General features: G+C 49.7%; 1 protein-coding gene and 1 long non-coding RNA gene across 2 annotated transcripts; both read right to left on the bottom strand.

Moving 5' to 3' along the window:
• Positions 1-114: 114 nt before the first annotated feature.
• LOC122842869 lies at positions 115-1,442 on the bottom strand. The gene is made up of 2 exons (XR_006372635.1): positions 1,215-1,442; positions 115-950 (listed from the first exon to the last, which is right to left on the bottom strand). It is a non-coding gene; the product is annotated as an uncharacterized LOC122842869 (long non-coding RNA).
• A 400-nt stretch (positions 1,443-1,842) lies between these two features.
• Positions 1,843-11,910, bottom strand: elk1 (ETS transcription factor ELK1). The gene is made up of 11 exons (XM_044137037.1): positions 11,023-11,910; positions 7,590-7,798; positions 7,058-7,243; positions 6,827-6,988; positions 6,647-6,757; positions 6,263-6,571; positions 6,049-6,175; positions 5,786-5,931; positions 5,630-5,710; positions 5,337-5,438; positions 1,843-4,311 (listed from the first exon to the last, which is right to left on the bottom strand). Exons 1-11 carry the CDS (start codon positions 11,045-11,047, stop codon positions 4,213-4,215), a joined length of 1,557 nt encoding a protein of 518 aa, XP_043992972.1. The 5' UTR covers positions 11,048-11,910; the 3' UTR covers positions 1,843-4,212.
• Positions 11,911-13,454: the final 1,544 nt, after the last annotated feature.

The following is a 13,454-nucleotide window of genomic DNA, read 5'->3' as shown; positions in this document are numbered from 1 at the left end:
TTCCACTCTCATCCTGTCGGGGTCTGGCGGTTGCCATGGCAGTAACAGTTTAATATAATTATATTAATCTCTTTATTACTGGAAAGTGTAACTGAAACATTAAAGTATAATTCATCAGATTTATATCTAGGATTTATGACATCACAACAATAAAGGTTTACAGTGTTTTGTCAGAAATTCTGTCAAACATTATGCTGTATAAAGTGTGAGGATAATAAAACAGCCTCCTGACAGCAGAGGGCGCTGCAGGGAGGCCTGCAGGTCCAACCTGAGGTGAGTTCTACCTGCTCAGCAGCTGGACTGGTTCTGTTGGACTTCATGCCAGAACTCACAGGAAATAGGAAGGGAACAGCTTCCTGTTTCATTTGCCAAGAGGAAGTGAGGGTTAATTTCAGACTAAAGCGTTAGTTTGGCGTATTCTATGATCCAGAGAAGCCAAAGCCATGCAGGCGGCCATGACACCTTCACTGTCCATCTGGACCCGCTGATGGCCCACAACAGTCCCAGAGCCACGATTTGAGAAACGCTGCTGAGAGTTTCCACAGGAAAAGCCGCTTTTTGATCCAGGAGGGCGGGGCCAATGGTTAATGTGGGTGGGGCCAGGGGGTCAGTGGACAGGTGGGCCGGTCCTCACCTGGGCCATGTAGCTGATCTTTGCTGTGGACCACGGCGCTGATCCAGTGGGTCAGAACCTGCCTGGCGCCGAGCCGATTCAGCAGGACGTTCCGGTGAGCCCCAGCAGCAGAACCAGGACCGGATTGGTACCGTAGCCAGAACCACCAGACAGCTGTCCGGCGGTTCCACCGACAGCGAGACGCTCCAGGTTCTGGAGAACCCAGCTAGAACCCGGTTAGAACTGCTCAGAACCAGGTCAGACCTGAGTCTGAAGGTTCAGCCCGTTGGATCAGCAAGGCTCCGGGTTCTGACAGGCCCAGCAGCGCATAGATCACCTGGACAGATCCACAAGGACCAGAACTGGATCAGAACCAGCTTAGAACCAGACCAATACTGAGCAAGATCAGAACCGAAACCGTTCTGATCTGGAACCGGAACCTAAACAGTTTGGAAACAGATCAGTCCAGGACTGGATCAGAACCGGATCAGTTTGATTCTGGGTCAGAGTGGTTCTGGTCCAACTCCAAATGTACAATCAGTACATTTCAGTCAGGCTGAGGTCTAGACTTTGACTAGGCCTTTCATGAGGCTCCACCCACCTCATCTCCAGTCGGTGTGACCCAGTAGAACTTGGGGGCGGGGTCAGTGTCTGACCCACGCCGACCTTCAGGTTTGGATGTGAGGAGAGATTCAGGATAGCAGCAATAATCTGCTGGAAGTCCGTCTGTCCGTCCGTTTCCTGTTCACCCTTCGTCCCTAATGGGGTTAGGAGGGTTGCTGGTTCCTCTCCAGCTGTGTTCCGGGCGAGAGACGGGGTCACGGGGTCACCCTGGACAGATCACCAGTCTGTTGCAGGGCAACACAGAGACACACAACCATTCACACACTCACACCTCGGGAGAATTTAGAGACCAGTTAACCTTCAGTCATGTTTTTGGACTGTGGGAGGAAGCTGGAGAACCCGGAGAGAACCCACCATGCACAGGGAGAACATGCAAACTCCATGCAGAAAGACCCCGGGCCGGGAATCGAACCCAGGACCTTCTTGCTGCAAGGCAACAGCTCTACCAACTGCACCACTGTGCAGCCCCTGCTGGAAGTCTAACATTATATTGTAATGTCATCTTTTCTGGAGGTGTACAATTCAGTTCCAACCATAAACCGTCCAGAAAGGAGAGTCTGAAAGCCGAGATGTGGACCTGGAGAATGAGGAGAGACTCGGAGAGACTCGGATGAATCTTTATTTCCTGATGCGATCGTAGAAAACAACGTTTACATCAAATAAAAATATCTTTTGATTTAAAGTTTGTCGTCAGACCCAGAAAAATAAACGCAGACCCCGCCCCTTACATCAATCAACCCTCCAGCCAATGGCAGCGGAGGAGGGGCGGGGCCATGCCTTGAGGAGTGACGACAGAAACATGTCATTGGTCGGCCCAGTCACATAGTACAGGTTAAACAGTCATGTGATCAGGAGCATCATGTATGTACAGAGAACGTTCTGGAGCTTCCTGTCTGCAAAGCATCATGGGACATAATACAAATAGGGTTTTAGCCCCGCCCACCACACTGAACTAATAAAAGAAAAGATCAGCAGATCAGAAAGAAAACTCTAGAACATCAGCGCCACCAGTAGGCGGAGCCAGGGACCACCTGACAGCAGTGTCACACGTAAAGACTTTAGTGTCGTCAGACGGTTCGTGGGGCTTTGGAGCCCCGTTATGGGACAGGGATAGTGACTCAGGATGTTCTGGCCCAAGGAACCGGGTAACAAACTCTGAGGTTCTGCTGAAGCCTCCATCAGACCTCCTCAGGTCCATCTGCTGAGAAGAACCTCAGACAGACAGAGCCACCCACACACAGAATGGGTCGGGTCTGAATGGAGCTTTGGGTTCTGCAGATACCTTCAGAAGTCGGGTCCAGTTCCATCAAACAGAACCACACGGAGCAGCAGGAGGAAATGCTGAGTGATTGGTGTGGTGGAGACATTCTTCAGGTTCTGCTGGTGAGAGAAATGTTCTGGTCCACAAAAATGGCTTCTTGGTCGGACAGAATCTTCCAGAACCTCCTTCCTGCTGCTCAGGATCTTTAAGGCAACTTTGAGAACAAAATGAACTCGGATCTCTGGTAGAAAAATAGTCATGCTGCATTCAGGGACCCGCAGAGGCTGGGAAACCCCATCATCAGGACACAGTCGGCACCAGAACTCAGGCCAAAGGAACCGGACCTCAGAAGTCCCGGTTCCTCATCAGGACCGAGTTTCTGATGGTCCGGGTCCGAAGGGTGGAAGGTCCAAACGTGGCGTCTGTGACCCGGCTGTGTCCAAATCCGAGACCATGTCTGGTATGAGAGTCCGTCCAAGTCGGAGTGTCAGGGAAAGGTCAAAGTGCAACAGGGAAAGGTCAGACCGCAGTGTACAAGTGTACTGTGTAAGTGCGTCCGAGCATGCAGGACACTGCGTTCAGTGGATTCTGATTGGACCGTTCCCTAAAAGGTCAAAGGTCAGACACTGTGTGGGGAACGGATCCGGTCCAGCCTGCGGCAGCGACTCACAGAAACACTATCAAGGCAACGGCAACAGTCATGTCAGGTTACCATGGCAACCACAGCTAACAACAGTCTTCTCCAAACTGGAGAACCTCAACATTAGTGAGAAAAGGTGACCCCACCTTCATCCTCCTCCTCATCCTCAGTAAAGTGCCTCCGTTCAACAACATTTGTCCTGAAAAACATTCAGTTTTTTTTTAGAAATAGTTTCATCATTTTCCAGCTTCCAGCTCAGAAACTTCCTGAATCCAGTCCGATCTGGTCGGAACCACAGCAGGCAGTAGATCCTAAAGGTCAGAGTTCTCCGGACAGAAACGGTCCGATATTCCTGAAACTGGACCGTCGGAACCGCTCTACACCAGCTGGGTTTGAGGTTCTGATCCGATCAGGCAAAACAATCCAGACTTAGCACTCTGGTTCTAAAACATCAGTTTTAGCAAAGATCCATTGTGGATCAACGAGATACCATGGCAACCAGAACCAGTTCAGCGGTTCTGATCGAACCCGCCTCAACAGAACCGATCTGTGGCAACAGAGGAACATTTACAGGTTTGAGTCTAGATCTGAAATCCAGGCAGAGGAACGTGAGCGCCCCCTGCAGGGAGGAAGCAGATGCTGCTCTGCGATTGGTCTGTTGCGGGGAAGGCGTGGCCTTCAGTACGGCCAATCAGAGCAGAGCTCGGTCTGTAAAATGGATCTTTAATCCGACCCAAGTCGGATCAGGAACGTCTGGAGCAAATCCAGCATAAATAAACAGAATCCCAAAGTTCCGTCTGCGCCGACGTTTCCTCCCAGTTCTCAGACCGGTGCGGTGCTGATGAGCGTTGCCATGGTTACAGAGAAGTCAGTCAACCTCCGTCCGGCTTCAGTTTCTGGTTCCGGTCGCTTTGTGTTCCCGGCGTCGCCCCGCATCATTCTGACGAAGACAAGGGCTTTAATGAGGATGAAGGTCGTCCACCTGCCATCCTCATTTTCATGGTCTGGGTCTCCAGCAGGTGGCGCTGCGTAAGCGCCTCAAGATTCGGTCCAAAGGGAGTCTTGGGGTCGGGATCAGGGCTTCTGGGGGCCCGGGGACAGAACCACCGGGGTGGAGAGTCCGTCCACGCTCAGCGCCGGGATGTGGATCTGGTTGCTGCCGTTGGCCGGAAACTGCAGAGGAACAGAGACGGATCAGAACCAGATTTCTGGAGGGAACGGGTCAGAACCAGACATGCACGGCTCTTCCTGCAGTGAAAAAACAAACAGCTCCCCCTAGAGGAAGACCTGCATATTTAAACAGAAACTCAGACCTGGAAAATAATAACTTTGTAGATTTTTTACAAATTCTCCATTGGTCAGCCTTTGGCGCCCCCTGGTGCTCAACCCCAACATCAACCCGACATGTTGATGATTGTTCATGTTTGGAAGATCAGAAAACCTGCTGCAGGGTCAGAGCCTGGCTGAACCTCAACCTGAACAGAACCAGAACAGAACCGGCAGGCTGCTGGAGGTCAGAGTGAACCGGACCCGTGATAACGTCAGCAGCACCAGATGGACCGGTGTCCGAGCCAGAACCCTGCAGAATTTCCTCTATCCTGATGGGGAACAGGAGATAGTCCGGGTCTCTGATGGACTGGGGGCTTCTGGTCCGGTCTGGGGGGTTCTGGAGAGACCCAGGTCCTGTTCTGAGTCCTCACAGAGATAGAAGGATGTGTGTGTGTGTGTGTGTGTGTGTGTGTGTGTGTGTGTGTGTCCAGCTCGCGTTCCAATCCACCAGAGGAACCAGAAGAACTGCCTGAGTTCTGCAGAGTGGCACGCAACCCACTGATCAGGTCCAGTTGGTCAGAACCGTTCAGCACCAATAACAATCAGATTATTGATCGATGTTCCAGTTATTGATCAGATCGGATCCAACCAGCTGCTTCCAGTCTGGATTTAAAGGAACTCAGGGTTTCAGTTTTCTGGAAGTTTGTTCCAGATCTGTGGTGCATAGAAGCTGAATGCTGCTTCTCCATGTTTGGTTCTGGTTCTGATGCAGAACCAGAACCAAACAGAACCAGCAACTTGATCCAGCAGCAGTGAAGGAATGTAGAACCGGGTGGTGTCTCCATCTTCCTGGATCTAGTCAGAACTCCAGCAGCAGCGTTCTGGACCGATGGTTTGACGGTCATGTTGCTGTGGGCTAGGTCTATTACCTGGAAGGACAGCTTGGCCGGGGAGCGCGGGGCGATGGGACTGAGCGTGCTCCAAAAGTGGATGGTGGAGGGAAGAGCACTGGGCGTCAGCAGCACCGGGGTCTGAAAAACATGAACACAGAACCTTCTAGAACTTTTCAGAACCGTCTGGAGACAGCAAGCTGCTAGAGCGCCGAACTAAGTCGGAACGCCTTACTTAGCTAACATGCTGTCCGTAGCATATTGGCTAACATTCATTCATGAGTCATGAGGATCAGATCAGAACTATGCGAGGCGGTTCTGATCCAGCTTACCAGGGCGTGGGATGTGATGACGGATGGGGTCAGAGTGTTGGCAGCGCCCGGCGCCAACAGACTGTTGACGGCGGCATTCACCTGCAGGGGGACAGGAAGTGATGTCAGAGCTGTGATAGATGGAACGGCGGGTCACTCGACCCGAATCATCAGAACCTTATCCAGGGAGAGGCCGGGCGGCAGGGAGGGCGAGGACGGCAGCTCCAGGATCCGGGGCTTCTTGGGTTTGGGAGGCCCGGCGCAGGACGGCGAGGTCGATGCCGAAGATGAGGCGGAGCACGTTACTGTGGCAACGGAGGGCTCTGACGGGAAAATGGAGATAAGCCCAGAGAAGAAGCAACAGAACCGGCAGCTGGACCGGCTCAGCAGGGTTCTGAGCCGGTCCAGCCGGTTCTTAATATGGAGAACCAGGAAGTTACCTGCTGGAGAGTCCTTGGCCCCGCCCCCTTCCACTTCCTGCTGGGAGTCCAGCCCAGGAGGAGGGGGGCTCTCCACGATGGTGATGGGCGGTTCTGGTTCTGCTGGGCCACAGACAAGCTGGGGAACCTGGACGGGTCAGAGGAGAGCTGGTCACACCCCGCTTCCATCTGAACCAGAACCGGGCCTTCTGGATCCGGCGGCGCTGGCCCTCACCTGGTCCGCCTGCTTCCTCTGCAGGGTCACCATCTCCAGCAGCTCCTCCTCCGACGGCAGGTTCTCCTCCTTGATGAGGGGAGGGGGCGGGGGCGAAGGGTTGATGATGACAAACACAGGGTGGGACGGGGGGGCCGAGGGGTCATCCAGCAAGGGGGTCGGCGGCCCATCGGGGGCGGAGCCTGGACCTCGGCCCGGACCTCGGCCCCCGATGGGAGCCAAAGGGATTAGGGGAGCGAAAGGGGGCGAGTCGCCCACGCTGGTGAGGTAGATGTGGGGGGGGTCGCTGAGAGGAGGGCCGGGGGGGTTCTGGGGAGGACAGAGGGGGAGCGGATCGATCAGAACTGGGTCAGAACAAAAGGCGCAAAGGCAGATGGTTCTGACCTGTGATTGGCTGATGGAGGCGGTCTGCGGGCTGACCGCCGGCACGGGGCGGGGCGAGTCCACAGCGCCACCAGCTGGAGAGGAGGGCCGGCCTTCTGGCAGCAGGCTCACCTGGGGGGAAGACACGATGAAGACCATCGCCCCTCTGGCTGAGGAAGAGGAGTGATGAAGAGGCCTCACCTCTCTGGCCTTGGGGGCGGGGTCCGGCTGCAGCAGGAGCTCCGATTTGATTGGGCGGGGGTTGGGCGGGGCCTGCAGGGATTGGATGGTGAAGGTGGAGTAGAGACCAGATTTCATGTAGTCGTTCCTGGAGCTCTTCTGGGCGCCGCCGGGCGCCAGGCGCTGCAGATGACACATCTTCATGACAACCGGCATCAACCAGGTTACATGATAATAAACAAGACGCCGTACCTGGGCAGAGCCCTTTGACTGGCAAACTGAGGCCACGCCCCCCACGCCTTTCAGCTGGCCGATTGGGTCGCAGGCGTCTTTCTTCGGGACCTCCTCAGCGCCGCGAGGCCCGTCTGGCGCCGCCGGGTCGGGCTGGCTCACAAACTTATAGACAAACTTCTGACCGCTGACCTTCTTGATGATGTTCTGCAAGAAGACCACAGCGGCATCAGTAACCAGGTTCTGGTTCTGAGCTACTTGGACCTGCAGGAACTAAGCAGCAGTACTCTTCTGCTCATCAGCGTGTTCACCTGGTAGCAGCAGCACAGCCCGGCTTTCCCTCAGAGGATTGTAGGCCTGGCGGGCCGCCAGGCTTTACATACCCCGCCAGGCTAAGCCTTGTGTGCTTTCTTTATTACTAGCTTGTAGTAAAGCATTGATTAATGCCTGGTTTTAAAGTGAGTTAACTGGACTTGTAGCCATTTATTTGTGCCCATTGTTGGACACCACATGGCCCCATGGAACCTTGCAGTAGCGGTAGCTTAGCGCTCACCTTGTCGTAGTAGTAGCGCAGTGCGCGGCTCAGCTTGTCGTAGTTCATGTTGTGCTTGTTCTTGCGCAGCCCCCAGAGGCGGGCCACCTCCTCTGCGTCTAGCAGCTTGAACTCTCCGTCCTCGCCGGTCCAGGAGATCAGGTGGCGCTGGCGCTGGTCCTCTAGCAGGTGCAGCAGGAACTGCCACAGTGTGATGGACGGGTCCAAAGCTAGGGGAGCAGACAGACCGGTCAGACATGGACCGTTCCAGAACCGGAGCTGCTAGTTTGAAGGCAAAATAGAGCTGGACTTTTCAGAAGCCAGAAATGAACCAGAACTGAGTATGAGCCCGACATCGTTCTGATCCGACTGATCCAGAACCGGTCAACGGCCAGTAAACACAGGAAGCTGCATGTAAGCAATATTATCTGAGTGATGAGAACAATAATCAATAGTTTTATTAGTTCTCACTTTATCGTCTCATCAGTTCAACACAAACGTTCAATTAGTAAAAGTTATTAAACTCTAACAGACGATCATCTGGGATATTCTGATGCTAACAGAACCAGTAATGGATCAATATGTTTTAGCAGAAGCAAATCCAGCTGACAGTTCTGGTTCTGATCTGTTTGGGCCTTTATGTGTGTCCTGTCTCATTGAAAATTAAAAGTTCCCTGTTCAGTAAAATATGATCAAGTTTGACCCGGTTCTGATCCCGGTTCTGAGCTGCTAGCATCAGAAACACATTCAGCTATCAGTTGATTATTAGTTTCATCACAAAACATCTTTATGATCTCTGGTCTCCAGTGAGGAAGAGGAGTAGATGAAGATGCTCTGGACCATCTGGACCCAGAACCATGGCTGTCCTGCACAGACAGGGGGCGCTGCAGGGCTCTTCATTGTCCAGAACCAGAGGAAATAATCTTCTCATGTGAACCAAAGTGGGTCAGAACTCCACTGGTAGCAAATGTTTCTGCTGGTTCTGATCCAGCTCCGTCCAGCTGGTACGGTTCTGGTATGGACTTTCAGAGGAACCAGAACCTGGATGTCAGGGAACCTATAGGTCACAGCGAGGTCATCTCCAGAACCAGGAAGTTCAACTTATCACTCGGGTCGGTCCTGCACAGTAATCCAGATCGCTGGGGTTCTGGGAGCCATTCGGATCCTGAACCAATCCAGCTCCATTTTCTAATCCAAGAACAGAACCAGTTCGACCCTCAGACAGAGAATCCCTGTTGTATTACATCCTGTTGTATTACATCCTGGCGGTCCGCCATCCTTACTAACCCCCCCGCCAGGCCAAGCGCTACTTGTTTTGGATTTTAGGAAAAAAAATTAATTTAAAAAATCACTTTTTTTCCCCCCTTTTTAAAATCCGGATTGGAAGCGTTGCTCTGAGCGTTTCACTGGTGGAACAGATTAATTCCTCAAATTTATAGTTGATGCATTCAAAGCCGGGAGAGCGGACCAATCACACAGCTGGCGCCTCAGCGCCCGGCCATTGCTTGCTCTCCTAAGTTGACCTCAGCACAGATCACGCGCCTCCTTTCACTCAAAGTGGACTCAGGCTGACCTGTATTAATTTTCCATCAACCCCGTGTGAGGAATCATGTTTCTTTGGAGAACTTTACATCAAGGTAGGAGCTTAAAACCCACCGTGTTAGCGCTGGTTGTGCAGCTCTATGAACCACAGGAATAACTTGTAGTCGCTGTGAGAATGATTTATCTTTGTGTGCGGCCTTTCCATCTCACCACACTGCCCAGCGTGTGGCGCTGTCGCCCTGTAAAGCTCATGTTTGTGTTCCCGGTTGGTCGGAGCGTCGGCGGCTAACGAACCAGCGCTAACCTCATCATGCAGGTTCAGCCGGTGAGGAGCTTCACGCTCTCCTCGTAGTCACGCTTCCCGCTGGTTTTATATTATTTTAAGTATTATTTTTCCAGTTACACGATGCAACAAACCATATCAAATGCTTTGTCCACTAGTCAGAGTTCATGTGAGATCTGAAAATCTCATCCCTTAAAGTTGAGCAACCAAAACGGTTTCTGTGACTCTTTTCAGGTTGGTCAGTTAATCTGCAGCATTAGCAGCATTGAATTAAATCTCAGTTTGTTGCTCATCTCTGCTCAGTGCAGCAGATTGAACTGATCCTGCAGGGCCGGTCCAAGGCTGCATGAGGCCTGGGGCAGAATCTGATTTAGGGGCCCCTCTTGCTGCTAAAACATCAGCAGCTCTAACAGCTTCTGAGTTGATTTAATCTGGGAGGAGGGAGGAGATTAACTGGCCAACCTGAAAACAATCGGGTATAATTACAGTTTATTCATTTGTATTTGTGAACAAATAAATTAAACTCAAAGATTAAACTCACAGCATCAGATTGTTGCTATGGTAACAAAACAATTTAACTTTGAATATTGTTCTTTGAACTTTTACAAAGTAAACTTGCCAACTCCATAAAATCCTACATTTAAATGTTAAACAATTTAAATCTTTTAATTTATGTTGAAACCATTAAATCAAATTCAGCAGCTTTGATCATCTCAGTAAATAAATGTTACTTTTATAGATCTTAAATGTTGACATATTAACATTTATGGCCCCTGAGCCCGATGGAGCCGCTGACTTGATTTGGTCTAAACAAATTGCAAATAATTAATATTCATTTTAATTATACTTTTTGATTTGTTGTTCAGACTAGTTTAAATAGTTTCACTGGAGATGTTTTCCAGTAACATTTAATGACCCAGTAATATTTTTACATTTCCCGACTCGCTGCTCAGACCACAAGGAGAACCAGAGGAGAACAGGGTCTATGTTCGGACCAGAACCGGGCCTGGCGGCGCCTCTCCTGCCATCAGAAACATCTCATCTCACAACATGATGAATGCATCACCGTCACCATGGTAACATGCTAATATTGCATCACAAACAGAGAGTTTACTTATCAACAAGATGAAGAGCCACATCCTCTTCCTCCTCAAGCTAATCAGGATAATAACAATAATAACCTGGAGAGACACTCAGTGACCAATCACAGCACAGAGACTCTTTGGGATGATGAAAAAAATGAACGTTCATTAATGTGTTTTTGTTCAGGCAGAAAGGAAGCTGCTGCATCTGATTGAAACACACCAACACCGCTTACTTTTTAAACACATAAATCAATCTTTATCAACTTTACCAGAATCAACTTTGGGTTGTGAAGAAATTTGACTCCAGCTGCCTTAAACTGGAGAAATGCTATCTTAGTCTTTTCTCCTTAATTTAAACCAAGTTAAAGCATTTTCACCACTTAGTCCAGGGCTTCAGGCTCGACTTTAATCCACGCAACTGAACGCAAATTTGAAGCGGTTTCTGTCTGGCCCAGAATCACCAGCAGACGGACACAGAGCCACCTGAAGCTGCAGGCCTCAGCAGCTCACCTGTTGCTACCTGCACACACACAGCAGCGCTCACCGTTAATCAGCGGGTTGGACTCCATCTTCTGAGCGGGTTCAGCCTGTCAGCAGTCACACCGCCTCCATGCTGAGGCTGTCGGCGTCGTGTCGCTGCTGCTGCTGTTGCGGGTCTGTTTGCGTGCAGAAGTGTCACAGTGGAGCTGAAGAGGAGGCGGAGGAGGAGGAGACGTTCAGCCGCTTCTCTGCCGACCTGCTGCCGTTATGTAACCGCTCCGAGTTGCCGCGGTGGGGCTCCGCAGCCTCCATGCTAACTATCCTCTGGGGAGCACAGGGTCCAGAGAAAGCAGCACCGCTATCAGCGAGTCCTTCTGAGATCACCACGCCCAGCAGGGCTGACCTGCGGTGGTCCTGGATGAATCCGCGCACCGGCTGAGCGGTCTTTCTCCCGCAAACAAACCTGCTGACAAAGCCTGCTACCACGATAAGACAACTGCTTCCACCGCAAAATCAAAGCAAAATAAAGTATTTTATCTTCTCAGAAAATGAAAACGAATATCTTAAAAATCAAACACCTACTGCTTTTATAAGAGTTTCCGCAAGTTCAAGGTCCAGTCACAACAGAAGCTGTTACTTAGCCTAGCCTTCCCGCTGCTCTAGCAAGGAGCTATTAGCCTAGCCTAGCTTAGCTTAGCCTAGCCATCAGCTCTAGTAATGAGCTGTTAGCTTAGCCCCCGGCCTCTCGGTCTGCGTCAGATCCAAAACATCTTCAGTTTCTCGGGACCGTCCACGCACCTCCGACACGGAGGAAAAGTAACGGAGAAGATCCAGTCTGTAATTCGATAGATGTGTTCGGGGATAACCACTGAACTCCCGAGTTTTCCCAGTTTGTTTCTGGTTACGCCTCTTCACAACTCTTCATCACAGTCAGAGAAACGGCGGTAAAGAGAGGAGTTCCGGTGGAGTCTGTCAAAATAAAACTTTCAAAAAAGATTATTATTTTTTTATTTTTTTTGCTTGACCAAAAAGGTGAAGCTAAAGAATGATTTAAGCTCAGTGTATCTTTCTGTTATGCTGCATTGTTTGATTTTATGTTGTTGTGCTTCTTTAAAGCATATTTGAGTATTTAGAAAATACAATATAAAATGTACTAATACTATTTACAGAAGGAACCGTTTTAATCCAACTGGTCATACGATTCTGAGTAAAAACTAATAATGTTATGTAGTTTTCAGCTCTCCAGTTCGACCCTACGGATCCCCTTAAGGGACATGCAGGTATTTTTTTTCTTTTTTCTTTTTCTTCGCAGTAATCTCCAGGGTCTCATGTTCAAAAAGACGCTCAAAAAATGTGCGGCGCCATATTTTACGCACAACTCGGCATGTATAAAAATGAACTTTGCGTCATAGTTTGTAGAAATATATGCACACTTTTTCCCTGGCGTGAAAATGTGCGGCTAACTTTTTCTGTGAACAATAATAAACTACAAAGAGTCAGAACTCTCCTAAATCTACTGAAATCTGGCGACATTCAGTTATTTAGACAAAGTCGCATCAAACCCCGTGATTTCAATATTTTAGTGCAAATAAGAACCGTTGCCATGGTTACTGCTTCACGTGGCGACAGACTTCCTGGTATTTCTATTAATTTACATGAAGTTGTATTTATGGAGGCGACGGGCGGAGCAGCAGCTGCTCTGTTTCCTGTAAATTAGCATTTAGAAAGGAAAGGTCTGCAGGCTTCATACATCTGAATTTTATTGTCCGTACGTAAAGTTTTAGTGTGAAAACTGCGCAGAGTTTTATGCGTGAGGCCTCTGGTCATTTCATGCGGTATGACTGGACGCCGTAAGCCTTTCTTACGGCCGTCCGACTTTCTGCTACTATTTGAGGTTTTCAGGAGGTTTTTCCATGTTTGTCCATAAGTCGTTGTGAAATATCTAGAGTTTTATATCTTTTTCTTCAGAATAGAAATGTACCACATTGCTTTCTTAGGTTCAGTTCAAGCCACTTCCAACACACAATCAACTTTGACCCTAAGGAGCAGACGCTCACCAGACAGGACGATATAGAGCTTTACTTTGAAGGGAAGCCCGTGTGTTTTGATATAGTTTCCGGTGGGAGCGCGACATTTGATGCAGGACAGTTTCTGCGGCAACAGGATGGAGACGTCATCAGGAGCTGCTGCTGGCGAGGAGCCGCAGAGCAAGGCAGAGAAAAGCCTGCCAGATTAATTTAATCTGCCTTTATTTCCAGTTCATATTAATCTGGAAATAAAACTTCAAAGATTCATTCTGCTTTTTACTTCCGGTTAGAAGACCTACAATCCTGGAAAATATAAACAAATATCAGAAATTTACGAATGAAAAGAACAAATAAATGAATGGTTAACAAATGTGCCAAAAATGAATTTTGAAAAATATCTTAAACAGTAAAGACCAACAGATATCTGAACAAAATATGTGAAGAATTAATAAAAGTATCAGAACAAGAA

Source organism: Gambusia affinis, linkage group LG01 (assembly GCF_019740435.1).
Source record: "Gambusia affinis linkage group LG01, SWU_Gaff_1.0, whole genome shotgun sequence".
NCBI classification, from domain to species: Eukaryota; Metazoa; Chordata; class Actinopteri; order Cyprinodontiformes; family Poeciliidae; genus Gambusia; species Gambusia affinis.
Note: the sequence above shows the minus strand (reverse complement) of the source record. Positions and strands in the feature narration are given on the sequence as shown.